This window comes from Elgaria multicarinata, chromosome 1, assembly GCF_023053635.1.
Source record: "Elgaria multicarinata webbii isolate HBS135686 ecotype San Diego chromosome 1, rElgMul1.1.pri, whole genome shotgun sequence".
NCBI lineage: Eukaryota > Metazoa > Chordata > Lepidosauria > Squamata > Anguidae > Elgaria > Elgaria multicarinata.
Genome location: NC_086171.1, coordinates 146,777,616 through 146,805,462, shown reverse-complemented (window position 1 = coordinate 146,805,462; position 27,847 = coordinate 146,777,616). Strand labels below are relative to the sequence as shown.

The window sequence follows — 27,847 nt, the reverse complement described above, 5'->3', positions numbered from 1 at the left end:
TGGTTTTTTTTTAACGTTAAATGAAAGCCATCCTAAAAGTTGTATTACATGCTCAATTTTAATCGTTAATAATAATTACTAGGATTCTCTTCCTTTTCTGCCATCTATCATTTCAAAGGCTTCTGGCTCAGTTGGAATACTGTTCAAAAGGCAGAATGAAAAGAATTTTCATTAAACGTGCTTCATGTTTCTCGATTTAAAATGTCACCCGAGGCACAGTGACCCTCCTTTACATTAAATTGCTGCAGGCTGCTTTGATCATTACATTAATGTTTCAATGGCAATTTCAAAAACAAGCCATTGTATTAAAAGTTAAGCTTTTCGGAGGTCAGCAAAATATTACTCACGGATATTACACCATTTATAACTCAGACACTTCCTCTCAGAAAAAAGAAAAGTTATTCTATCCATTTCCCCCTCACCAGCTCCAAATTCTCCTTGGAAGCATCACGTACCAAGTTGTAGGAAAGCAATACAAATGCCTTGGAAACATATTATGAAAGAGGAAAGAGTGCAAAGAACTCAGTGTATGTTTATAGTCAAATTTTGCTTGGAAATATCACAGAATTAGTTACAGAAAAACACTATGATTACATTGCAATAATATTTTAAAAAGGAGAGAAAAAGTGCAAAGACCCCTATGTACTTCAAGTCAAATAAATATATTCCAGACTTACCATACACTTGTTTGGTTTTTCTCCAGAATGAACCCTCATGTGGATGAGAAGTTTATAACGAGCATTGAAAGGCTTATACCGACGGACACAGCCTGTCCAGAAGCATGTGAAGTCCTCTCCTTTCCTTTGATCAATATGTGTTTTTTCTATGTGCCGGACCAGTTCATCTTGTTGCTCATAGGCAGCACTACAGTCAATCCACCGACAGGCCTGTTTGCCATTGCTGGTCTCCTGCTCATCACCTTCGCTCATTTGAAGAGACTTTGGAGACATGGAGGCATGTAAATGAGAGAGCGTCCCTTGAGTTTGGCTTCGCTGCTGGTGTAAATGGTAAGGTGGCGGCAGCTCTTGGTGATGCTGAAAAAGACCTGAGGCAGAAGAGTATTCATCAAGTGGTTCTTGCTTTAAAAAATTCAGCTTCTGATTACTATGGGAAGGGTCTTGCTGAGGAGCACTAGCGTTGTTCATTATAAGACAGAGGCTTGCATTTTCTCCTGTTTGCTGCATTTGCGGATGGTCGCAGTCACCTCGGACAATTTCAGTGGAAACAGGTACAAGGCATACTGAAGGGGAAGGAAGATGGCAACGGTTCCCAGGTTGAGAGCCAGACTGGGGCCGAGAGGGTTTCTGAGCACCGTGGAGAGTGCTCTCCCCGGGAGAAGAGGAAATGCCAGTTGAATTAGTCCGCAGTCCATTCACGCAGGTAACCAATGACGTCTGTGAAGTGTGGATGATAGTTGTAATATCAATTCCATCAGCAGAAGATGGCAGCATGGAGATGCATCTCTTCTTCAGGTTGCTTGCCTGGTGCCTGCTTGAATGCTGAGGACTGCTGAGTGACAACGAGCCCAGGGAGGAGTTGTGTTCATTATTAAACAAGTACGATGAAAGTGAATTTGTAAGGCCATTGTTCATTAGGTCTATTTCAGGATGAAGGCTGCCCGAGCCTCTCAGCTCCATTCCTTCAGTAAACCCTGTGTGTGTGGAAGCCTCAGACAGGCCCTTATAATCACCCGGGCACTCCTGTTTTATATGCTGAGCAGTGCAGCTTCCATTCATGCATGGAGTGGTAGAGTCTGCCGAGTCTTGAAAAGAGGAAGGCCTGCAACACAGTTTCATTTATCATCACTAACAGGCAAAGAATTTTAGCATTTCATGCAAAATGCAATGTTTTGTTAACCTCCATAAGCAAAGGATGATTTGAGTTCTTGTGTACATCATCTCCTTATCCCTCGCTAGAAAACTCTTCTAAATGATTTCCCTCTGAGAATGGAAAAGCAGCAGCATCTTGTACAGCGTTAGTTTCACTTCATCCAGAATAAAGTACCACTACAACCTTTTTCAAAATGTCAAGCACTTCATTCACCTCTATCCATGCATTCAACGGGTAACACAGGTAAAACATAAAGCATTAGCTATTTCCAGATTTTTCCAGTCATACATAGTTTAGCTGAATCACATTAATCAAAAACTTGGGGGTTTTGCTCACATGATTGGAAAAAATGGTAGTTACTTACCTCAGCAATTTATTTATTCTCCAGATAAAAAGAATAAGTTAACACACCTTTTTTTCACACTGACCAGTGATTTTCAATCTATTCCGTAACTACTTGCACACTGAGATAATTTATCTAATAAGCTTGCCTGGCCTACATGTGCAGTACAAGTAGGCGGCAGAATCCTGAGGCGATCAACTGTATCACTTCATGTTGCAGATGCAGGTGTCCTTTCTTGGATTCTCCCCCATATTAAAAAAAACAAAAAACTTGCACTGAGCTGCAACAAGGACCTATAAATCAAGATGTACCAGCTGCTTCCCCTTCTTTTACTTGCAGTAAAGTTTTTTTTGTTTTTGCAGTCCCTCAATCTGCCTGTATAAAGTGGTATAGTCCTTTCTACCAACTCAGGACTCTACTATCTCATTTTTCCCCATGTGTAGGCCAAGCCTAACCCGAAAGAGGAGCTACAGGAAGAAGGAAGAGCATGGGTAGTATGCACTGGTAGTGCAATGGGAAGTTAGTAGATCCTACAGGAACTGGAAAGGAGCGAAATGCTTGCTTCCAGAATGGGAAAATCAGGTGGAGCTTGCAGAAGGGACCTCTGCTCACCTGCCAGGATTGCTGCGTAAAGTACTAGTTCCTGTTGCAAATGCAGTAGAGATCCTGTGAGCACAATGGAACAAGCAGGTATGTGGTGGCAGGCGCTGGATTCTGCTCCATATCCTGTATTCAAGATGGTTAACAAACACAGGCCTTAGCTAGACCTACCTTTTAGCTCAAAATAGAGGAGGGAAGATCCCGTGATGTGTTTATCGCGAGATCCCTCCTCTGTCTACATGTGACACGCGATGACCTCAGCTGGAGAGGCGTCGTGTCTGCCATTTTTTTTAAAGAGAAAGGAGCGCATGACCACTCGTACGCTAAAGGTAAGTGTTTTTTTTTAAAAAATTAAATTCCCGCTCCCCCCACCCCACCCCCGATGGGCGCAGTGCTCCTGAGGAGCACTGCATCCCATGCACAGCTCCTGGTTCCGCACGAGGAATCGTGCCGAGCCGGGTCAAACTGCGACAACAGGCCACACATTCTGCGGTTTCGGGTTCAGCACAAGACCGTGGAAAAACCAGGGCCAAAGGGCAAGGGAGGGATAATCCCTCCCTGATCTTGGGATCCCCTCTGCGTCATGTGGATGCACAGGGACGATCGCGGGGTTTGCGCCGGGATAAAGCCCCATCTAGCTAAGGACACAGTTTTAAGGGTAGCTTTACTTATATTTGTCACATACACACAACGGTTATGGGCTTGCCATGGATTTTTAAAAAAACACGGACAATGACTTGCGCGTGTGCGTGCGCGCACACACACGCATACATTATAGCACTCCCTATTGCAACTATTGTACTACCTACAAAGAATATCTTACTTTTCCACAGACAAAATATTGTAGATTAAGTACTGAGAAAATGAGCTCATTCTTCCAACATCTGTAAACAGGCAGAGTCTGAGAGTGAAATGACTATGCTGGATGAGCATGCAACCCCTCTAAACAATAAAAATGTAAAAATGCAATAGCATGTCTCTTAGCGCATTTAAATTTCACCTAACCCTAAATGCACTTATTAGCATCTCTCATGCTAATGAGTGGGTGGATAAACACAGGCCTGAGTCTACAGAAATCAAATTATAGGATTTGTAGGAAGGTGATTTCCACTCCCATTCCAACGTTAATGTATTTTTGTGTCAAAATACTTCCCAAACTAATGTGGGAGAGGAGTTGTCTTTCATGAAGACAGAGAATATGACAATCTCTGTCCCACTGGTAGAGGATAAGAGAGGAAAGAGGAAAAATCAACATATATCCAAAGAGTAAATGGAAGGAGAAGGAGGTATACCTGAAAATGCAATGTGCCTATAAAGTTGAATAAAAAATAAGTGTATTAATAACTGGAAAAAATAATTGGATTTAACTTGCTTTTTATGTTACCAATACATGTGATGTTTGCATTCAGCTTCAATTGTCTCTTGCTCATAGTGGGCCAAACTGGACAATCTTCTCCCCCACATATGGCAGAGGAAAAAGATCTCCTCTTCCAGCTCTACCCACCTGGTGCACCCATCCACACATGGATGTAATGCACGCAGACTCAAATCAAATGGCCATTCTGGGACTGCATGTGGGATATTGATTGCACTGCATTGAATGTTGTGCATGAATTTTGTATTCAAATGTTGTACACATAACATCCCGTGAGACAGGCAGGCTTCATAATAGACAGGAAAGCACATTTCTTGCTCCTTCACTAGTTACCAGCAGAAGAACATACAAATTGGTCCATATATTAATGAGATTAAATCTACCATGCTTTGCCTTTTATTAATACCATTGTTTTTGTATTCACCTTTCCAACCTCTGGCTCATTACCTTCATTCTATCTAAACCTCCCTAAATAGTATTTGGAAGGTGTCTATCGCTGGGAAACAGAAGAAATGACGGAATTTGTGTTATAGGTGAAAAGTTGATTTGTTTCTATCATATATATCTCCAACATATTGTTCTATGATATAAAGAGCAATACAGTAAATAACACAAGTACTAGAGGGGGATACATTTATTTTAAATATATTTCCACCTCATCTGCATATCACCTTTCTAACGCATCCCATTGACTCCAAAACGTCACATTAAAAAGAGCCTACAAAAAAGTTGCCTTCTCATAAAACCACATTGGTCTGGGATGCAGGGCTGGCAAGATTTAGTCTTCTCTTTGTGGCAGCTTTACAACCAAATATCTTACAGACCATCAGAGATAGGTTTAAGACTTTTATCCTACTAGAAACTTTCCTCTTTTTCCGTTGAGACTTCACACTTAAGCCTTCAATCTATACTGTGATGACTTGTAAAAATTCTATTTCAAATAATGTTTTTTTTACTTGCCATAACTTATTGTTTATAATATCTTAATCCCTTACACCTCAAAACCAAAACACCTGGCTTTTACAGGCGGAATAGTAAATACACGTTTATTAACACATCTTGTCTATAAAATATGAGGCACACCAGAGAAATGAAGAATGATGTGGTATGAAATCTTTTCCTGACATGCATTTGGAACAACCGGCAAAGCTTAAGTCATGGCTTTACAATGCATTCCAAATTTCATGCAAGAAACTCTACAGTTCTACATTATTTAATTCAGTCACTTGGTTTATTTTAAAATGGCCTCATTTGTGAGTAAAGCTTCTAAAGCTAGAGATGAGTTGCTAGCCACCTCAACGTTCTTTTTGTGGCACTTAGATTATTTTGAAACCCCCAAATTATCCAGCTTCTGGCATGTTTTTTTCAAAGCATTAAGGGCCTCATAGTAACAGAGGCAAGTTTTAAACATCAGGGCTGGATTTACCAATAGACATAAGCAATCTTTCCTGACTTGGGGCCCTCCAAATGTTTTGGATGGCAATTCCCAGCATTCTTAACCATTGATCATGCTGGCTTGAATGACTGGAGTTGAAGTCCAAGGTCCTATCTAGAGGGTAGACAATTGCGGAAGGCTGAACTAGGGCTTCAAAAAGAAAAAGAAACGGGCCCTGTGCAAAAATACAATTGAGGTCCTCTTTTTTAATAAATTGCATATGCTAATTTATATGTGTAGGTGTAAATTTAAAAATATTATTATCATTTTAATACACAGTACATCTCAGCATAATGCAGAAGAATGTGTGCCCTGGTGATAAGAACATAAGAAGAACCATGCTGGATCATACCAAATACCTATCTAGTCCAGCATTCCGTTCACACAGTGTTCTACCAGCTGTCTGCGGGAAGTCCACAAGTAAAACATGAGTGCAACAGCATCCTCCCCCACCCTCTTCCCAGTTTCTCCAGCAACTGATGCACATAGGCATGCTACCTTTGATACCAGAGGTAACAGATAGCCATCAGGACTAGTAGCCACTGATAGCATTCTCATCCATGAATTCTAAAGCCATCCAAATTGGTGGCCATCAGTGCACTTGTGGTAGTGAATTCCATAGTTTAGCTCTGTGCTCTGTGAAGAAGTGTTTCCTTTTATCTGTCTTGAAACTCCCACCAATCAGCTCCATGGGATGTCCTCAGGTTCTGAGAGGGGGAGGAAAATGTCTCCCTATCCACTTTCCTCACACCATGCATAATGTTGAACACCTCTATCATATCCCCTATTATTCACCGTTTTTTCAAGCTAAACAATCCCAGCTGCTATAACCTTTTCTCACAGGGGAGTTGCTCCAGCCCCTTTTCCCAACCCTACAATGTCCTTATTTAGGTACAGTGACCAGAACTGTGATCTATGTGCCTGCCTGCTGTAGTCTGCTGCCCAGGTGCTAACTGTTCATCAGCAACAATTCTTATAGCTTTATTTAAACTCAAATTTAACAGGACAGCATTTCAAATAGAGGATGCCTTTAAACAGAGGATGATCCTTTGGCAGCCCTTGAAATGGAGGGTTGTCCTCTGTAGAAGAGGATACCAGGTCATTCTAGAGGCCAAGCAGAACCCATAGACATGATCAGGCCCTAATCTGGAGCCCAAATTAACCTCCAGATATCTAATGGACCTCCAGAAAATTCAGCAGATGAGTTCAAATTAATTACTAATTCGATTAGTAATTTGTGATAAAATGGGTCCTCATGGATTTATTGGACTGATACAGTAAAATCAAACCATTTTTCCATAATGTAAAATTATGCAGAATTGATCTTTATCATTCCTACCACAAATATATCTTTTTTATCAAAATGTTTGAAGCATCTATCTCAGGATACGTTTATTATGGTTTTGTCTACATTTTGTTTGGGATGCTTCTTCTACTCTGGTCGAAAGTACACATGATCATAGACACACAAAGAGACACATATACCAATGGAGCAGTTTTCTTAAAAGGTTTATGGCCCTGCCAATAGAAATGAGGACTCTGAGCAACAACATTATTACCTAACCCTCCAAAAAAAATATCATTACATCTTCAGTTTTTTGAAATGCACAAATGTAAATGCTAGTTTTGAGACTCTCCTGTTACATGAAATGTCTGTTACTTTTGTGACTGATTCCAGAGAAAGAATTATCTTTGTGCGCAATAATGGATTATCTGAAAAGTTGCCAATAGAAGCTATTTACTGGGACCAGTTGTAGTGAAGAAAGTATCAGCACTTTTCCAGCAAAACATATGCATCAAATTTACCTAGTCTATGCAGTAGAAAATGCCCTGCATAATGGTGAAAGCCACTAGGTGAGCTTGTGGGATGGGAGAAGAGAAATAATGATTCTCTCTGGAATACAGTTCTCAAATAAATTAAGGAGGTGTGGAAGGGAATAAAAGTTTTCAGCATATTAGAGAAAATATGTGATAATATTTGCAAAAGTCAATTTGCTAGAACGTTTTCTTGCTGATGGCAGAGATGGCACATACTTTTATTCGGGTTGTCTTTGTGGTTACAGTTTTAGGAATTAAAGACGACTAACACACATTCGCTTTCGGCCAAAAGAACCACAACAAAGTAACGTTCCAGGATACTTGGTTATCTCCGTTCTTCTCCTCTATTACCTAATAGTCTCAATCCCTGGTGGAGTTGTAACTTCAATAGAGGTTAAAGGTCATGGGCACCATATGTTTACGTTTTTAACCTCAGGGCAGACATTTCCTTGAATTTGAATTTGTTTGCAAACAATGTATTCACTGAACACTTTAGCAGTGATACATGAAGAAGCATCGTAACAGGCATTAATGTTAGTGCAGCCTCTTCCCACTCTAAGAAATAGCTATTGACTCAACATTAAATACAGGAAAGTGGATGCTTGAATTGCTCGCTCTACTGGCAGGTATTTGTGAATTCTATAGTCTGACATTTCACATTGAGAAACAAGAGGCCAAAGCAAACATTTGTTAAAACACGCACAGTAGAACTATGGTGCTAGCTTTCTCTACTCTCCAGTAAGCATGTGTGGCCCTGATTCTGATTGGGGACCATGGCACTCCAGGAGCGGAGGATTTAAACTTCCCCGTGTTAAAAGAACTGCACTGCACAAGGTTATGTCATTATTGTATAAAGCCCTAAACAACTTGGGACCAGGATACCTAGCAGACCACCTTCCCTTTTATACACCCAAATGGCAGCTACAATCGTCAGAGGACATCCTGCTGGCCAGTCTGAAACTAACAGAGTGTCACCACGAAGAACCTTGGCAGCAGGCCTTCTCTGGAGCGGCACCCACCCTCTGGAAAACCCTCCCTCGTGCGGTTCAGAAGGTGGACAGAGTAACATACTTCACACGCCTCCTGAAAACATATCTTTTTAGACAAGCTTTCCCTGGACTGTAACTTATTCTGGTTTTATATGACATTTTTAAAGTTTCAAAGTTTTAAATCTTGATGTTTGTATACCATTGTTTTAATTGTTAACTGCCCAGATAGCCTCGGCTGTTGGCAGTATAAATATGTAATAAATTAATTAATTAAACAAATAAAGCCGAGAAGTGGTGTTGCTGGAAGGAAGGATGCTGAATCCTTCCCCTATGAGCTCCAACCTTCGCTCCTGCAACCCTGCTGCTTTTTTCTCAGTTAGGGATATTGGAAAAATCTGCAACGGAACCAAGTAAGTTTGAATTTTTATTAATCCAACCCACAGATACCACAGTGGGCAAGCTTTCCCCCTGTTGGGCAGATTCCGTGGACTTGTGGACCATTTCCCTAGCCTTCAGGAATTTTGCACATATTTTGCTGTAGAAAAATACTAAAAAACAAACAAACGGCCCAAAAAGGCTCATTTTCCCAATAGGCTAAAGTGCGAAAATGAGCACTTGAGGGTAATTTGCACAATTTCACACGGGCAAATTTGCATGTGTGCAATTTTGCAAGTGTGCAAATTCAAAAACTTTTTTTAAAAATAAAACAGATTCCAAGGATGGGAGGGTGGCAGAACAAAAGGCATGAATCACAGATGGCACAGATTTTACCCATACATACATACTTCTTTATTACGATCCATAAATCCATGAAAAAAAAAGAACAAGAATCAAACATGAAATCATACAGTTGGAGCTATTATCAACGTATGTCTAATACATAGAGAGCTCTAATCCTGGCCGCCACTGTAAGAAATTTAGCAACAGCCAAAGTTATTCTTGAGGACTTATCTTCCAACAGAAACTTAACATAAAATTTGTCTGAACTTCTGGACAGTTTGCTCGACAATGGGGTGATCATAAGATGGCGGGCCTGATTATAAAAGCTACAGGACAGAAGAATATGCTCCATCGTCTCCACTTCCATGTTCCTACAGGGGCACCGTCGTTCCTGATAGGGGACACCAGCATATCTGCCCTAAGTAATTCAATAGAATAAACATTGCATCTGGCCTTGGAGAAAGCAATACGATATTTAGCCACCGACAGGTTCTTTAGATAGTCAGCCAGCTGAAGAGGCCCAACGTAATGAACATGCAATGCACTGGGAGAGCAGGAAACATAAGAGCGAGCGCATAAGTCGCAGAAGGCTATATCCCACAGTCTTTGTTTAACAGATTTCATAGCAAAATTCAAGCCCAGATTAAGGAGGAGGGAAGAGGAGAGACCGATTGAAGCTGCCTTCTTGGCAAGAAGCTTGGAACAACTATTCACATAGTTGTCCTGAGACAGACATGGAAGCAGACCTGAGCCCCTCCCAAAAAGACTAACTTCCATCCAAAATTTTAAGGCAGACCACCAAGCCCTAAGTGAGAGAGAGCTTTCCCCAGTTTCCAACAAAAGTACCGAATTAGGGACACACTTTGGGAGTTGAAGAAGGGTCGTCAAAAACCTTGTCTGTAGCCTATCTATCTCAGATGTTAATCCCCCTATCCAGATGTTGGAGGCATATAGAAGCTGGGCTGCAGACTTGGCATTAAACACTTTGATGGCAGATGGTATAAACATTCCTCCTTTAGAAAAGAAAAAGCATGTTATTGCGGCTGAACTGACTGAAGCTTTGTTAAGGGTGGTCGATCTATGGGCACTCCAGGACAGGGTATGATGGAATAGCAGCCCCAGGTAGGAGAAATTTTTCACCTGTTCCAGGATATGCCCATCAAGGGACCACCGACGCTGAGAAAATCTATTTTCAAAGACCATGACTTTAGATTCCTCAAAATTAATTTTCAGATCATTGGTCAAACAGAAGTTGGAAAATTTCATTAAAAGATGTTTCAAACCAGGTCTAGAGCGGGAGAGAATAACAGCATTGTCTGCGTAAAGTAAAATAGGAATTTTCCTTGCGCCAAGTTTGGGCAAGTGTCCTTCATGGTCAGACAGGGCCTCCTCAATATCATTTATGTATAAGTTAAATAGCGTAGGTGCAAGGATACAGCCCTGTCTTACTCCTCTAGACATAAGAATTTCATTTGAAAGCTGTCCCTGTGTGCCACATCTAACTCGCATCCTGCTGTCGCTGTATAAAACCATTATAAGATTAAGAAGTCTTTTGTCCACCAGGATCTTATCTAATTTCTCCCATAGTTTAGTTCTAGGGATGGAGTCGAAAGCGAACTTCAGATCCATGAAGGCAACAAACAGTTTGCTACGTAGAAATTTAAGATGTTTCTCCGCTAAGTGAAAAAGAATCAGACCATGATCAGAGGTGGAGTGATTCTTTCTAAAGGCAGCTTGGGCCTCCGTGACAACATTATTGGCCTCGAGGATGTCAGTTAGTCTATTAGATAGAAATCGAGCATAGATCTTGCCTATTATTGAGAGCAGGCTAATAGGTCTAAAATTCCCAGGGTCCTTTGGGTGTCCCTTTTTGTATATCGGAACCACAATTGCGTGTCTCCAACTGTCAGGGATTTTGCCAGATTGATTTATAACAGTAAAAAGGGCGGCTAACAGAGGGGCCCACCAATCCTGATTGATTTTAATAAAATCAGCAGGGATAAAATCTATGCCAGGTGCCTTACCCCCTTTAAGTTGTTGGATTAATTCAATCACTTCCTCCTTAGAAACCGAATTCCAGGGGGGGAGGGAGGAGAAAGTGACATCCTGCATATCGGCCTGAGCTGATTGTATAGTGTCTGGGTCAGTAAAAATGGCTCTGAAATGATCCTCCCAGACCTGAGCTGGAATTGTGCAACTAGGTGCTTGGCAGTTGGATATGCGGCAGGGTCTTGCTATTTACTGTTTTACTCTGTACAGCACCATGTACATTGATGGTGCTATATAAATAAATAAATAAATAAATAAATAAAAATAATAATAATAATAATAAGGCGCCCGACACAATCTGCCAAAACATTTTTGAATCATAGATTTTACCCAATTCATGCATCCTACACTCAGCCTAGTTGAGATGAATGGGACGGCCTGTGAGTTGGTGTTCACAAAGGGGAAAGTAGAAAGCAGAGGTTCAGAACCTTGCTCCCACCCAACACTTCTAGCCTGAAACTTTCCAACGTTACCACTTTATTGATTGGCAGCAACTTGCATCCAGAAGCATCGGTCTGCCACTGTCACATCTAGTTCCACTTTACAATGATGTTTCCCTGCATGCTTCCTTCATTGACATACTTCTGCTTGCAAAATTCATGTTGCCTTATCATGTAGCGTAAGACTGTATTCCTATATGCATGTGTTACAGGGCAGGTTTCAGGCACAATTGTCAAAATCATGGGGAAATGCAACTGAGGGCCTCACCTCAAGTAAAGAGGGAAGTAACCTAGGACATAATTTCATTGCTTTAGCTGTACGGTCCTCCATCCAACTCTAAATACTTAGACTGAGTATAAGCAGATTGATATATCATGAAATATGATGAATCCAATCATCATAACCTAGTGATCAAAGCCAACACAGATAAAAAATCCATCCAAATGGAAACAGGTATCTACACTGCAAAGGTAATACATGCATTGGTCCTGTAACTGGTAGCATCAGAAGACATTCTCAGCTAACCTGTGGAGATTGCATTAAGACATACAGAAGAGTCAGTCCTGTGAGCCATTTACAGGTTTAAACCAGCACCAGAATTGTGTATGCAATACAAGAGAAAACCACTGCAGGCACTGTAATACCAGTATTACAGGATTCTGATAATCTATTGCTGCTAGGAGAGAAGTACCCTTTGTCAGATGAGGCTTATGATCAATCGAGATAAAGCACATTGCATTAGCCTAGCCTTGGTCAAAGGTATCAATGTGATGATTAGGTCCATCTTACAGGGTAAGAGCTGTAGCCTCATCACTAGACGGTGTTTCACAGATGCCACTGCTGCAGTATCTATTCTAGGAGCATCCCAAAGTTACAGACCCAAGTTTTAAGATGCAGGTTGAGCACCCACCATAGGCCCCACCCATGCCTTCCCCAAGCCCTTCCCCATGAGCAGAGGGGAATCCCCATATTTATCTCTGATCAGACCTGACATGGGGATTCCCCGTACCACTTGGCCAGGGCTTGCAGGACCCAGCTCCTGCAAGTCTTAGCTGAGTCACTCTCCTGATTGGATTTTATCCTGGTTGTGTTTCTATATTGTATTTTACATCATGTTTTTATACTGTTTGCTCCATATTTTGGATGGTTTTAATTTGTGTGAACTGCCCAGAGAGCTCTGGCTATTGGGCAATATCAAAATGTAATAAATAAATAAATAAATAAATAAATGTGAGTGGTGTGGGAAGCAGCTACTTGACTCAGCTGATATTTACAGGAGCCAGCTCCTGCAAGTGCCGGTCAAGTCCCTTCCCCAATTAGAACATAAGCAGGGTGGGAAGGATCCGCTCAACTCAGCCAGCGCCTGCAGGAGCCACGTTACTTTAAGTGCAGAGACTGGCATGGATTTCCATGCCTCTCTCTGCATGGAAAAATAGTAGGTGAGGGTGGCACCAAAAGATGTCATGGGAGAGGGCTCAGCCCACCAGGCTTGGTACAGGAAAAATCTGGCTCCCTGAACAAAAGAGTTTGCCCTCTCCTGGATTAAAGTAAAAATACAGCTCTATGCCTGGCCTTGAGTTTACTGAGGATATCCAGTGTCAAACCCTTGTACAATTATGGCCAGAAACCGAAGGAAACAGGAAGGTACAGAATCATTCTCTTTGGAATGCCATAGAGAAAACCTTTGGAGAAATCTATCATCATAACTCTTTTAGACTTCCTTGTGAAATATCCAGTTCAACCTCTGTGGCCAGTGACTGTGGCCTCTTCCTTAATAATATAACAACAACAACCGAAAACATGATTATTATGATGACTGCTACTGCTACTACATTTATATCCTACTTTTTTCCTGCTTACCAGAAACCCAAGGCAGCTTACATGGTCTCCATTTTATCCTCATAACAACCTTGTGAGATAGGTTAGGCTGACAGTCAGTGAGTGGCCCAAAGTCACCCAGAAAGATTCATGGTATATTTGGAACTAGAACCAGGTTTCCACAGTCCAACACTCTATCCACTACAATACACTGACTCTCAATACATTTTCCACCATAATCTCCCAAATAAAAAAGCATATTGAGAATACACTCCAAGCCAATGTTCTGTCCTTTTAAGAACTTTCCTATTCACTGCCCAGTGGCAAGTCTTGCATAGTCATGATGCCTGCTCTGGTACTTGATCTCAGCTGAGGACTAGTTCTTGACAGAGTTGCATCTCCTAGGTCATGTACTGCCTGGCACCTGTTGCTTGCCTGAAGTTACCAATACCTCCTGGTTCATCCCCCAGGCCCTAACCCAACATCTCCACAAACCCAAACAAATAGTACAGAGGAAACAACAACAAAATCTCCTTTGCTTTTACCACCACACTGGCACAGTTGGTCAGCTTTGCAAGGTGTCAAAAGCCACCTATGTTGACTTCACCATTTCATTTACTTCATATCATCTGTAAAGGGGAAGCAGTGCTGGCAATATGGTGGCAAATGCCCCTGGAACCACTGTGCCAATGCCCCTGAAAACTATTATTCCACAAAATAAAGTCCATTAGTAGAGCAGCTATCATGCTAATAGAAACTGACCATTCCTAGTCCTTGGATAGGTCTGTATGAAAAATGGCCAAGCTTAGAACTCATAAAATGTCCACAATCCAAATGAATGAGGATGAAGGAATTGGGAGCCAAGCTGGACACCGACAAATAAACTGCAGAAGCTACATGTGAAACCAATTGCCCACCTGAAACTGGCTTACTGGTTTCCAATGAACTGACACCAAACCATTTGGCCATAGCAGTAGTCAAGTCTCATTCAACAGTTCCTACATGCATTTGGAAGAGTCCTATCTACTCACCAATTTCATAATATCTTATGTTGAGGGCAGTTTGAGCCGTTGGTAGTTTACAAAGCTAACTAGTGGACTGTGGGAGGGGGAGCTTTTAAAGTACCACAAGAATGTGGGATAACATCAGTGAGTGACTCCTAATATGTGTGCAGAAACATAAAATTATTTGAGGTAACAAAGGCAAGCAAGCAAATAAATAAACCATAGGACCTCTGAGATACACTGATGTACATCGTACATTGTTCGAGTTACTGAGAAAATGGCAAAACCTGCATAATGTAGGCCAAGCTTTAGGAGTAAAGGGAATTACCTCAGTCACCTGCTGCTTTATATCACAATAGTCTCTCTCTCATGTTCTGTGGCATATAATCCTGTGTTGTTCTGGGAATCTTCCCTGAGACAGAATTGTAAGGAGTTCATATTTCGTAAGTGAGTACTATGATCCCCTGAATACAGGCATCTGTCATTTCCTCATTATGGATTTTTCAAAAAGCTCCTGAAAAGATCTAAGCAGGGTCTTCTCTTCCTCCTTTTGTTTGCTCCAGACCCAATTATCTTTGCATCATAATTGTCTTCAGTGACAGAATAAAACCAGCTTGTTAGCAGTAAGCACCATGTGGATTCGTAATGAGGTCAAGATGCAGTTAACAAACATATATAATAAAATGAAAACAGCAACATTTCCATGACTGCGTTAAGAGTCCTTGTTTCCTCATGTTGTCTCAATGAAAATTTGGATTAGATGATTCTAGACCACGAGCACATATTAATCAAAATATTTCAGATAAAACGTACAATTTTGAAAAGGGGTTTCCCCTTCAGATTCTCAAAGAAGTTAAGGCTTGGCAAAAAGCAATGGGTTGTATCCAATTAACCCCTCTCACTAACTGAATGGATTTCAGCAGTGGAACAGGGAGAGAGGCTATTGCCCTTTTCCCCTGCTGCCACCTGCCCTCAAAATCTGCTCTGGTAGACCCCCTGGTGCAGATTTTGGGAGGATGCAAGGGTACAGGGGGCTGCAAGGGAGGAGGGAGATGGGAAAAATCCTGGCAAACAACACTGGATTTTGACCAGATACTGGATAGAGATTTTTTTTTCATAACTAGCACATCTGCTCAGAAAGGCAACTGATTTAAAACTTGGTAAAGAATAAAAAATTTCCTATAATTGATAAAGTACAAAGATCTGAATATGAACCTGCCATTAATATAATGAAAATAAAGTATATCAAATCAGATGTGCAATTTTCATACCGAAGTCTTAAAAGCAAATACCAATGATGCACTTTTTACTGAAATATGTAAATTGTTCTTCATACCAAAGCCCTTCCCAATTTTAAAGAAAGTAAGATTTGCGGGGGTATTTTGTTTGTGTTCTCTTGCCATTGACTAGATAGTAGCTTATCATATCATCTTTGGGGAGATACTGGTTCAGGAATTATTTTACCATTTTCTCATTGCCCTAACGAAGTGCCATTCCAGACAAACTCAACCTGGAGAAAGGGGACAGTCTGCAATTCCCTGACCATACTCCAGAGGAACGGGACAACTTAAATGAGAGAGTACATAAAGCAATCAAAGCTGAAAACAATACCTTGTGTCTGAGCGAGATAAGTTCAGGTGACTAACATGTAGGAGTCTTTCACAAGGCAAAGGGTGGTCTCGGTTAAGCGAGTTTCCTGAGTGGATGAGCAGGTTCTGTCTACACATGGACCCCAAGCTATTTGTCATCTCCACGTCCATCACGTTATTCTTCTCAGATATCAAATTGCAATGACTGTAGCCACCATTCACTATTAAAGAAAGGAGAGGTGGAAGAAAAAACATAAAGATGAGCTCGTCAACAAGAGTGTTGCTGTATCTCCTGTATTCCCCTCAGTATGTTCCATCTAGAATTGGCAGCCAGCTTCATGAAATCAGAGAGAGAATGCAAAGAGTAACAACTTAATCATGATCCAATTCCAAAGGAATTATCCATTATGATTTATTGCCACTGGTTTTTTCAAATTATATTGTAGTGTGAAAAATGATAACATTTCAGAGATTTTGTTTTTACTAGGGGAAGAGGAAACAGGACAGTGCAAAACCCCATCTACCAAGCAATATGAGTAGATAAGAGTTTTGCAAAACAATAAACAGTTCAGACCTTGTGGATCCAACCTTGGCAAAACTCTTAAGTAAGTCAAAGGCAGAAGCATTACTATTTTTAATATATAAAAAATGAGAACAATTAAAAATGTAAAGATGGTTTGTGCAACCCTGAAAAAATGTAGTATGCAATTAACTGTGCTTCAGTCCTTTGGCCTTTAATGGATATAATTAAAACCAGTGGGACTTGAGCACTCTCGTTTGTGTGCTGGATGGAAGCCATTTTTACTGACTTCTACTACATGTGAACATTGGCCCGTTTTAGAGGTTTTCAGCAACAGTTCCTTCTTGCCCGATGCTGAAAGCAACAGAATGGCCAGCCCAGATGGAACAAAACCATTTTCAGTCTCGTTACAAAAACTGGGGTTATAGATGGCTTTACCAAGCTTCCTGGATTTTAACTCATTGTAGGATGGTGTATATATAACCTGGTTCCTAATATTCAGGGCACTGTTCAAAAATATAAGCAAAAACTACATTGACATTTCTTCGCCAACCCTTATGTAGAATTTGGTCTGTAACCCCCTGACAATTGTTTAACTGAGCTACACGCTAGTTCTGAAGAATAAAGGATGGTTTAGAGATGAGCCCAAGTACTATGCTCTAGTAACTATATCCATTACAGTTTCAAAATAGTATTAGTATCTGAGCAAGAGAAATGCAGCAAATATAATTGATAATAAACCACACTAATAAAAAATGTATTTTAGAAAATGTATTCTTTATCAGAACAGTTTTTAAAAAGAAGTGTGTGTTAAGACAGGGATCCACTCCTAATTAAATTATTTTGATTCCTCCCTTGATGCACATAGGCTTAGCTAGACCTAAGGATTATCCCAGGCAAATGGAGGGGTCATCCTTGCCTGCTCCCGGTATCCCCTGTGTGTCATTTGGGATGATCCCGGGATATAGGCTTAGTGTAGCCATGGCCATAGTCTCAGTGGCACTTGTCCTCTTGCCAAGTTGCCATTAAGAATGTGCTAACTATATGGCAGTTACAACAATGACAGTCAGGTCATGACAACAAAACATTGCATTGTGTCCAGGAACAAACACACACACACACACACCGGGGGGAGGGGGCTAGGGAGGGTAAGAACACATTCAGCTTATATTAGTTTTAATTAGAAATAAATAAATCTAGCAACTAAATAAGTCAATTCAAAATTATGTGAATTCCGTTTACTTCCAGCTTCTGTACTCTCCTAACACTGCTGGCAGGAAAATGGGGTATTTTACAGAACTGGGACTATATTTCCTCTTTCAATGGTGTCAGGGGGACTTTTAACCTACATACTGAAGCTTACCAATAAAAGATGAATAGAACAAGTCTCCATGTTTTGTACTCAATATCCAGTTTCATTTCAAGAAAATCACAATAATTCAAAATTTTACATTAAGAGCTAATCTTAGTTTAAAGACAGTAAATTTAACAAAACCAAACTGTGCCTTATTTTCCAGATTAGTGTAATAGAAAGTGGGTCTCAAAGTTTAACCTTGGATTTTCTTTACGAACTGGAAGGCTTCACTTTCCTTTCATTTTAAGATGTTTAATATAGCAGTATAAGATTACTATAGCTTTGCATTCTTGGTGTTAATTTCAGACTCTGACCTTACTATTGCTTCTGTACTGCTCAGTTCCATAGGAAACAGGTTTGTAGTTCCTGCTTTATTCAAATGGACATATAACAAAGTAAACTTAGATCATGGCTAGACGATGCCTATATCCCGGGATTGTCCAGGGAGCATCCCTGTGCATCCAAATGACACACAGGGGATCCCAGGAGCAGGCGGGGACGACCCCTCCATTTGCCTGGGATAATCCTTAGGGCTAGCTAAGGCCTTAGATGCACCACTGTCAAATATTTCTATTCAACTAAGTTAGTGTCTCAGGTGATGGACTCAGATGATGGACTAATCATAACAATTTGCTTGATATTTGGATTCATGTATAATCCATTCATGAGAAAAGTGTCATTAGAATTGAAAGGTGAATAGTGAGTAAATATCAAGTCAAACTATGCAATTAATTCTGTTAGAATGGTTAAGGAGCTCCAATTTTCATATATGAGGGAGTGATGTAGATGACACTTTAGCCAAACATCTCTGAATCTTGGTAAATACAACCAACTCACCATATGGGAAAAGTGGAAAACTTTGCATATTTCTTAGATGCGTGCTCAAGTGCTATAATACAAACAACTGTGGCTACTTTTGAATATAGGAGCAATTACTCCACCTCTACTTTTTGACTCACTCTGTCACTATGAGGAAAGGAAGTTAGTCCTTCCTATCGCTTCATGCATTGTGGCATGTTTCATCACCACTTCCTAGTTCATTGTTCACAGAAGTTGATGGTTTATTTTATTTTTGCTGCCTTAAGTTTACAAAAAAATGATAATGATGATGTTTAAACTAGTTTCCAAATAAATATGCAATACTTTTAAATGGCCTTTTTTCTTCATTCAACAAAATTTTGTTCTTCTTTTTAATGGAGCCTCTGTTATCAACATAAGCACACATCTGCACTATCTCCACAAGACGAAAGAGAAACCCAAAAGTTCATTTTATTACATTGAACTAAATTGAATACATACACTCCACCCGGTTCCCTCATTCTATAACACACAAACTAATATGACTTCAGAGAGATCACAGTGTGGCTTCTTGGTAAAGAAAAAAAAAGCCCTCAAACACCCCCAACCAGAAATAATTATTTTTAAAAAAGAAAGAGCAAGTATTCAAATCTTTCAAAGTACATAAACCACACTTGGCATTGCAAAATCTGAAAACCACATGGAAACAGCAGGAAAGACAAGCTGTTTCTTAAAAGAAGATTCTATCTATGAATCTTTATAGCTTGGGGGCAGACCTTCTCCACTCATCAAACGACCCATCAGCAAACACCCGTCCAACCATGTGGGAAGTGTTGACCAATATTTCTTTACCACACATGTGGGGGGAGGGAGGACTTACATGGCATCTGCAGTAATTCAGTGGACCAAGCAAGCACATGGTACAAAACCCTACCATCTGTTAAGTTCATAATCTATACATACCATTATTAAGCCAAGACTCCAAATATGCATTTGGCACAGTTGCATTGTGGCAGAGTGAGTCTCAACTCCCATTTGAATAAATGCTATGGCCGTCACCCAATTAAGAAATCTTAGTTCAGTAATCAAATTAATCAATTCTGCATAAATTCGAACAATATTAAAATAGTTGTTTTGTAGAAAGACCATAGTTTTTTTGCTTTTAATTGGTGAAAGTATATGTGTGTTTATTATTTAGATTTATACCCCCCCTTTCACCTTACAGTCCCAGAGTGCAATATACATGCATCAATTAAAAATATAAAAGCACTTAAAAGCACGATAAAACTCATTCATGGCTTAGCACTCTGTTGCAGCCAGTGGTATTCTAGAATAGGGATTCACTTGTGTGAGAGTAATGAGGAAATGCCTCTTCTAAAACAGAGCCAATTAACTGCAGCCCTAACCAAGACATAGGCTTAGGTGAGTCTACTGTAGTATTCCTTATACAAGAAACACATACCCTCGTTGGTTCACGCAAAACAATAAAACATGGCTTAGCTCTATCTATGTAGGCCTGGACTGAGCCTGAGCAAAGCCTCAGGCTCATGCACTACCTTGACCTCTGCTCCTACATTGCCAAGAAGAAGACTGTGGCAGAGTTTAGTACCATTTTCCACAAAAGCTTGTTAGTGTAACATACAAAGCAGGGATCATGGTTTAAAGCAAACTCTGATCAACTTCTAAACAGGACTTCAAACCATGTGTTATGAAGCTGCCTTATTTAACTAACCAGAATTTGTTTTAAAACTTTAGGTCAGATGTAATGCTAAGCCAAGATTCTGTGAAACGGAAAGCAAACTAGTGAAGTTCCTTTCCCAGACATGTGGGTGACCTTGTGGTTGTGGGGGACAGCTCAATGAAAATGTAAATCCAGTGTGCGGCTGCTGTAAAAAAAGGGCAAACTGCATATTAGGTATAATTTAAAAAGGAGTTGAGAATAAAACTGCCAATATCATACTGCCTTTATAAAAATGTATGATGTGACCACACTTAGAATAGTGTACAGTTCTGGTCACCATACCTAAAAATGTAGAGCTGGAAAAAGTTCAGAAAAGGACAACTAAAGTGATTAAGGGCTGGAACAACTCTCCTATGAGGGAAGGATACAACAGGAGGGATTGTTTAGCTTGGAAAAATGGAGGTAAGGGGAGACTTGATAGAGGTGAACACAATTATGCTCAGTGTTGTGAATGTGGATAGGGAGACATTTTTCTCCCTCTCTCAAAATACTAGAACCCAGGGTCATCCCATGAAGCTTGATTGGTGGGAGTTTTAGGGCAGATAAAAAGAATTCCTTCTTCACACAGTACATAACTAAACTATGGAATTCACTTCTACAAGATGTAGTGATGGACACCACTTTGGATAGCTTTAAAGGGGGGTGGACAAATTCATGGAGGATAAAGTACTTCTTTGCATAGTGCGTAGTTAAACTACAGAATTCGCTGCCACAAAATGTAGCAGAAGGGTGCTGTTGTGCTCATATCCTACTTGTGGGTTCCTGGTCAACAGCTGGTTGGCCACTGTGTGGACAGAATGATGGACTGGATGTACCCTTGGTCTGATCCAGCACGACTCACCTTACATTCTTAGCATTAAGTTGCAAACTAAGTCTTTCAATCTGCCAGAGAGGCCGTTTCTACACCTGTCTTTTTCCCTGGGATCATCATGGGATCATCCCTGTGCATCCAAATGACACACAGGGGATCCCGGGAGCAGGCAGGGATGATCCCTCTATTTTCCTGGGAGAATCCTTAGAGTTAGAAAGGGCCAAAGATTACTTACACTTCTGGACCTAAGTAAATGAATACAAACATAGTGCTTTATATTATATTATATTATATTATATTTCAATTAACATTGAAGCAGCACTCAGATAAGAATTTTGTCTCCAAGTTCAAAATTTTAATGGAGAAATGCGTTACAGTGAGTTGTTCACAATCAATATTTTGTCTTTCCAATGCAGGTAACTTTTAGTTTGTCATTCAATGCAGGTACTTTTTACACCCAAGTTCAAAAAGAAAAATGTAAAAGGACTTTTCTTAAGAGCATGCTGGGGATATGGCCATAAATGTAACTGGAAATACAAAAGGGCAAAGTATATCTTACATGTAAATGCACCTGTAAAAGAAAATAGTATTATTGTTGTTATTTAAACAATAACTACACCTCAGCAGCTGTGATTTTGAGCAGAACAGCAGTGGGGAGAATGCTTACCTTTTTGACCACTCAGAATTGTCTCCCACTGCCCCACTATGATTACTTACACACACACAGAGAGAGAGAGAGAGAGAGAGAGAGAGAGAGAGAGAGAGAGAGCATTCCAGATGCATGTTTACAACAGTAATTAATCTGGAACTCGCAGAGAGTGGGATGACTGTGAGAAGAAAAATGTCTAGTAGTAAAGGGTTAAGCACCCCTTCCCCATATGTACTCTTCCGCTCAAAATTGCAGCCTCCTGAGGCTACTTTTCATTTTAAAAAACATTTCAGGGCTTCACTACATGCATTTGCGTGTATGCAATGTGTAGGTTTTCTCTAGAAGGCAATGGTGGTTTGCAGACTGACACTGATATTAAAAACAACTAAATCACCACTGTGGTGATTACTCTTGCTTCCGAAGGATGTTTTAGTTTTTAATGGGTTGTGGTGTACAGAGTTTCTGTTGTTACTGTTAAACATAGCTATTGAAACTGAATGGAAAAGGCAATGATTTGACAAGGGTTTGCTGTAGCACTTTAGAATTTTACCTAATTAAGAACAATGAACAAATAGCTGTAATGACACATAAAACTGCAATGACTCACATTCAAAACAAAGATAGGTTTGAAATATTTGCCTGACATACTTAACTATCCCCAGAGCTTTTGTGGCTTTTGTGGTGTCTGCCAAACTAGGTCATTTGCTTATTCTTGCTGCTTTGAGACATCATACAGAATGCACCTATGACATGTCTAAAGAAAATAACATTTTTACTGGCAACTAGCAATGCAGTATCCTTTCAGAACAAGACTTTATGTATCATTGGATTTTTATTAATAGTAACATTGATCCATTAATGGACAGGACCAAGAAAATCATCAATGGTAATTGTAAAGATATGTCTTGATACTAACACATCCAGTTCTTCTTGCTTCTAGTAGTGCTTTTTTAGGCCTCCTGTGTTTTTAAAAGCTGAAGAAGTAGAATTTCAAAAGATGAAACTTTGCTGATTACTGTAGGAAAAAGATGGATCGGGTGGCAAAGGAACTCTACTTTTTACATGGTGACATTTTCTTTTTTAATTTTGTAGCCCTACTTCATAGTACTTCAGGTTGATTTATATCCATTTATGGATGTGTAGCTGCTGCCAACAATTGCTTTCACATGGTTGAGTTCCAAGAGGTGGCAGAAATTGTTGAATTGGTTTCCCAGGTGGGTTGGCTAGCCTACATTGCATGCTAGAACAATGATAGTAAGAATGCATGGTATGAACCAATGGCAGCACCCCAGTTCCCAGAGAGGTGGAGCGTTGGTATGGGTACGGCCATGTAATTCAGGCGGTCCTTGTGAAGGATCATTTCTGGATTTTCCTGCGGTCAGATGGAACCCTGATGATGTGGAAGCAAGTTTCAGAAGTAAGCACACCATAGTGGATTCCTATCTTTCAGTCCCCAGTACATTGTTTATGTGCTTACTAGAAACAGGATCAAACAGGTACCTTTAAAAGGCAGGTATATAGTCTTGCAGGAAAACAGCTTGATTCTTACTATTGCATGGACTGTATAGATGGTGCACTTGTGGGCAATTAAGGTGAAGTGAAGGCCCACTGTGTGGTGAAGTCATTAGTGTACGTACACACAAGGAAAGCTGGATGGGACCTGGTTGTGTATACACACTCTCCAACATAAAGTAGATCAGAATAAATACTGGCAAGTTGGAAATGAGGAGTCAGTTTAAAGCAGGCATGGATTCTGCAGAGAATACTGATATTAGACATGAGCTCTGGATTAACGTATGCAGAATTGCTGGTGAAGTTGGGAATTAAAAATAAGCGAAAGAGCTAACAACATTTTGATGAAGAATTTAGTTACTCCTTTAAAAACAAACCCCAATGCTTGTTTATACAGGCTCTCTGTGCAAGAGGGGGAAAAGAATGTCAAAATGAAGTCATGTCTGCAATGTGGAAATTTATACCATTTTTGTAGATCAGAAGCAGGGGGAGCAACAATTCTGCACTAATTTTTGCCTGCTGTTAATGGTGGTCTCAACGTCATTGGGAGCAGGGGGAAATTAAGGTAGCAAAAATATCTTAATCTTTGCTGTTCTATTTGGGTAAAAGCAAAGCTTAACTGGACAACTGAAGAATTACAGAAATTCAGGGGGAAACTCTTGCTGAATAACTTGTTCAGTATCAACCTGTAAAATTCTGCAAAAGTTTAACATATTCTATTGTCTTCTTAATTTTGCAGAGAAGTAGACCAGAGATAGGGAAGCTGTGACTCTCCAGATGTTGCTTTACCTCATCTCCCATTGTCCATATTGACTGGGGCAGATAGAAGTGGTAGTTCAGCAACATTTGGAGGGGCACACATTTCCCACCAATGCACACCAGACTATGTGTAGATAAGGGGTGGGCAAAAGCTAGATAGTGAGATATTTTTGGACTTCCACTGCCAGACGCCCCCTGCAAGCATGGCCAATAGTAAGCAATGCTGGGAGTTGAAGTCCAAAATGTCTTGCCATGTTTCCCAGTCCCTCAGGCAAGCACATATTCTGGCAAACTGACATGGTGCACCCAAATCAATGAGACTTCTTCATTGCAGGAAATTCCATGGCAAAGCTTTATCAGAAATCATATAGCTGATGGTCAGTAGTTATAGGCTCCCAGAACAGTCAAAAGCTAATCACTGCTACCATGACAAGAGCCCCATCAACGTAGTTTCCCCATTGCTATCGCTATGATTCTGATCACAAGGGAAGGTCAATCCACACATGGGTTCCAAACCTGGACAAGGAAGGGGGATGATTCCTGACATTATCCCTCAGACAATCAAAAGAGAAAATTCTTGGAAGGTCTAACAAACCACCCAATGAGAACTAGTCCAACCTCGGATTATACATAGGTAACTCAAAGGCAAAATGGTCAAGGTTTAAACAAGATCTTGGGGAAAGGTGAACCCTCAGATGCAAGGAGTTCCATGCCACTGCTTTCCCATGAGCAACTGCTCGCTGCATGACTCCAGGCAGAGGAGAGAAGGTCCAACAATCAATTATCAAGCCCAGTCTGCCGGTGCACCGAGCTGATGACAAACAAAGACACACAATTCACAGCAAATGAGAGTTCAAGCATATGAAAAGCCCCACAGTACTTTTCATGGCAAGATTTTAGTAATCCAAAGCTCCACTTAGGAGGGAGCTTGTGCAAAGCCCCCACCTCACCCCAGAATCTCAGACGATGATGGATCCAAACAGGGAGGTTTTCCAGGAATGCACAGCAAATGTTCCTAGCAAAGGTTCCTTGCCTTTGCACTAGCTTAAAAAAGGAGGTGTAGGCCACTTCCAGATCACTTGACAGACAGGAGATTCTGGCCTTTCAACAATGCCCTTGTCCAAACCGGGTGGCACTGCTCAGCCCAAGATGATACTTCAATCTGGGCGATCCTTCTGCAAACCCCCTCCCTTTCTCTATCAACTTCTCACAGACAGCTTCTCTGCTAAGGCCGAGGCAAGCAGGTGGCTTGCGGAAAGTAGGGGCACTCCTCCAACTATTCTCTAAGAATGCTGACAAGAGATCAATTCACACAAATTCAGATATTCTGGAGGCCGAACAGGCCTAAAGCCTTCCAGACTACTTCTAATTGAATCTTAGCTGAAAAGTCCCCACATCAGTGCCTTAACTATCCCCACATGGTTACTCTCTCTCTCTGTGTGTGTGTGTGTGTGTGTGTGTGTGTGTGTAATATTCCACATCTATGTAGATCTATTGTCATATTCAGAAAATAATTAAATCAAACTATTTGGGTAATATGGGTTTTTCTACTTACTACTCATGAAAGTGGAACATAGGAAACTGCCTTATACAGAGTCAGACCATTGGTCCATCTAGTCCAGTATTGTCAACACTGACTGGCATAGTTGTGCACAAGGCTGGGTGTGCCTGGGCCAGGGCCACTTAGTGCTTAATGTCTCAAGCACTAAGTGCCATTCCATGGTTCCCTTAGCCCCCATGAGTAGCCTTTTTGGGGTGTACAGGCACCAATGTGTGTGCCACTCTGGATCCAAGCCTAGGTGTTTGGAAACACATATGGATGGTCATTTATTTTTTTAATTCCTTTATTTTAAATGTTGTTATCCATCTTTCTGTAGAAATTGCCCAAGGTGATATACAATACAATATATAAAGCCAAACACAATAAAAAATAAAATTCAGCAGCAGAGTACAGGAATACATACCAGCTCACAGCCTGAATGCCAGTCTAAAGAGGAAAAATTTTCACATGCCAAAAGTTTGCGCCAAAGTAGCAGCCACACTGTGAATAACCACTCATAATAACTTCTGTCCAATCCAGAATCAGCTTTCCAGAATCAAAATTTAACCACTAAATTACATTAGTCCTGCTTCCATCCTTCTCTTCATGACATTGGACACTACATCATGTTTAGCCAGGAAACTTTTGTTTGGTGCTTTTTGAAACAAACAAGTGCTACATCCCAGAGAGTATTTGCCGGAGCTGTCATGTGCACCTCCTATCTTCCCATAAGTTCCTGTGAGAGCAGCTTCAGGTGGCCCACCGACCCACACAGTCAACGTTAGCATGAAGAGTTCCTTTCTGCACATTGATTATTACTGAGATGGGCCAAACCCAAATGCCTTTCAAAACATTTAGCTGTTATAAAAATGTATGGTGAGTATGTAGTTACTTATAACACATGACCTCAGTTAGCAATTTCACAAAATTAGGTTTATTGCATAAATATAAATAGTGGCATAGTTTGGAAATTAGTTATCAGCCCATTTAATTGAATGACCCCAAGTTTTAGCATATTTTGGTTGGGCTGGCATAAAGTTAAATGATCATTTTTTGCATTAATTTTGTAATTTTGTCTTTCTTATTATTTAAACTGGCTCTTTGGTCTAGGGGTATGATTCTCACTTTGGGTGTGAGAGGTGCCAGGTTCAAATCCTGGAGGAGCCCAATAAGTTTTGAAGGATTGTAGCTCAGTGTGACAGAGCACATGCTTTGCATGAAGACGGTTCCAGGCCTAATCCCTGGTTAGCATGCAGAAAAATCACATGAGTTCTGTCATTATGGTGGTTGAGAAATTAGTCCAGAACAGAGCTGAGGTAAAAGGAACTGGGAATGTAAAGGAGAAAGCCATCTCTTAAAAGTATACAAATAGACAAAGTTGAAGAAATGAAGAAGAGCTTCTCTGCCTTTCTGAACATATTGCCTTTCTGAACAGATTCTTACATTGAGCAGAAGAGAGAAGACAACAGGTTTACTTTGAAATTTTTGCCAGAGAATGGTAGGGACAAGACTTGCATGTTATTTCAAATAGAACGGATATGCAATTATTCTCGTTCTCAAATATACACACAGGCAGGAAGGGGACTGTTCATTCACTTCAGTTGATTCCATTAAATTCAGCTGAGTGACTGGAAACAATATTGTAGCCATGTATTTGTAGCAATAACCGGCCTCTGGTTATACCTCTCAACTCTTGGATTACAAAATGAGGGATGGAAACACAGAAACTGCTGCTATGAGGAAATGGCTTTCAATCAGTCCCTGTGTTAGATGCTGCCGTATCATGAACCATTCCACTGGAGTGAACTACCATGCAGAGAGCTGGCTGGGCAACAACCTGCTTAAAATCCAAAGAATGCATTTTGTGCTCTGATAGGGACAGCCTTCGGGGTGGGTGAGCTGGGTGTGTTGCCTGGATGCTAAACTGAAGGAGATGCTGAGTTCAGCTTGGTGACTCGGGTGTTTCTGGAATCCACTGACTACAGGGAGTTAGATTTGGGGGGGGGGGGGGAAGCAGTAAGACTGCAATCCTAGGCACACTTACCTGGGCTACTTCTAAGTAGACATGTACAGGATTGATTGCACTGTTAGTGCCTTTAACTTTTCTTCCCCAAAGTTCTACAGGTTGTTTAGATAGTAAATGGGGGGGGGG

At 40.6% G+C, this 27,847-nt stretch overlaps 1 protein-coding gene across 1 annotated transcript in view; it reads right to left on the bottom strand.

Annotated features, from left to right (window-relative positions):
• Positions 1-27,847, bottom strand: part of GLIS1 (GLIS family zinc finger 1) — a 253,796-nt gene that overhangs the window by 141,618 nt on the left and 84,331 nt on the right. Inside the window, exons 2-3 of the mRNA XM_063138817.1 lie at positions 16,034-16,232; positions 678-1,779 (exon numbers count right to left, since the gene is read on the bottom strand). Coding sequence (XP_062994887.1) covers positions 678-1,779; positions 16,034-16,232 — 1,301 coding nt within the window. The remainder of the gene's footprint in view (positions 1-677; positions 1,780-16,033; positions 16,233-27,847) is intronic.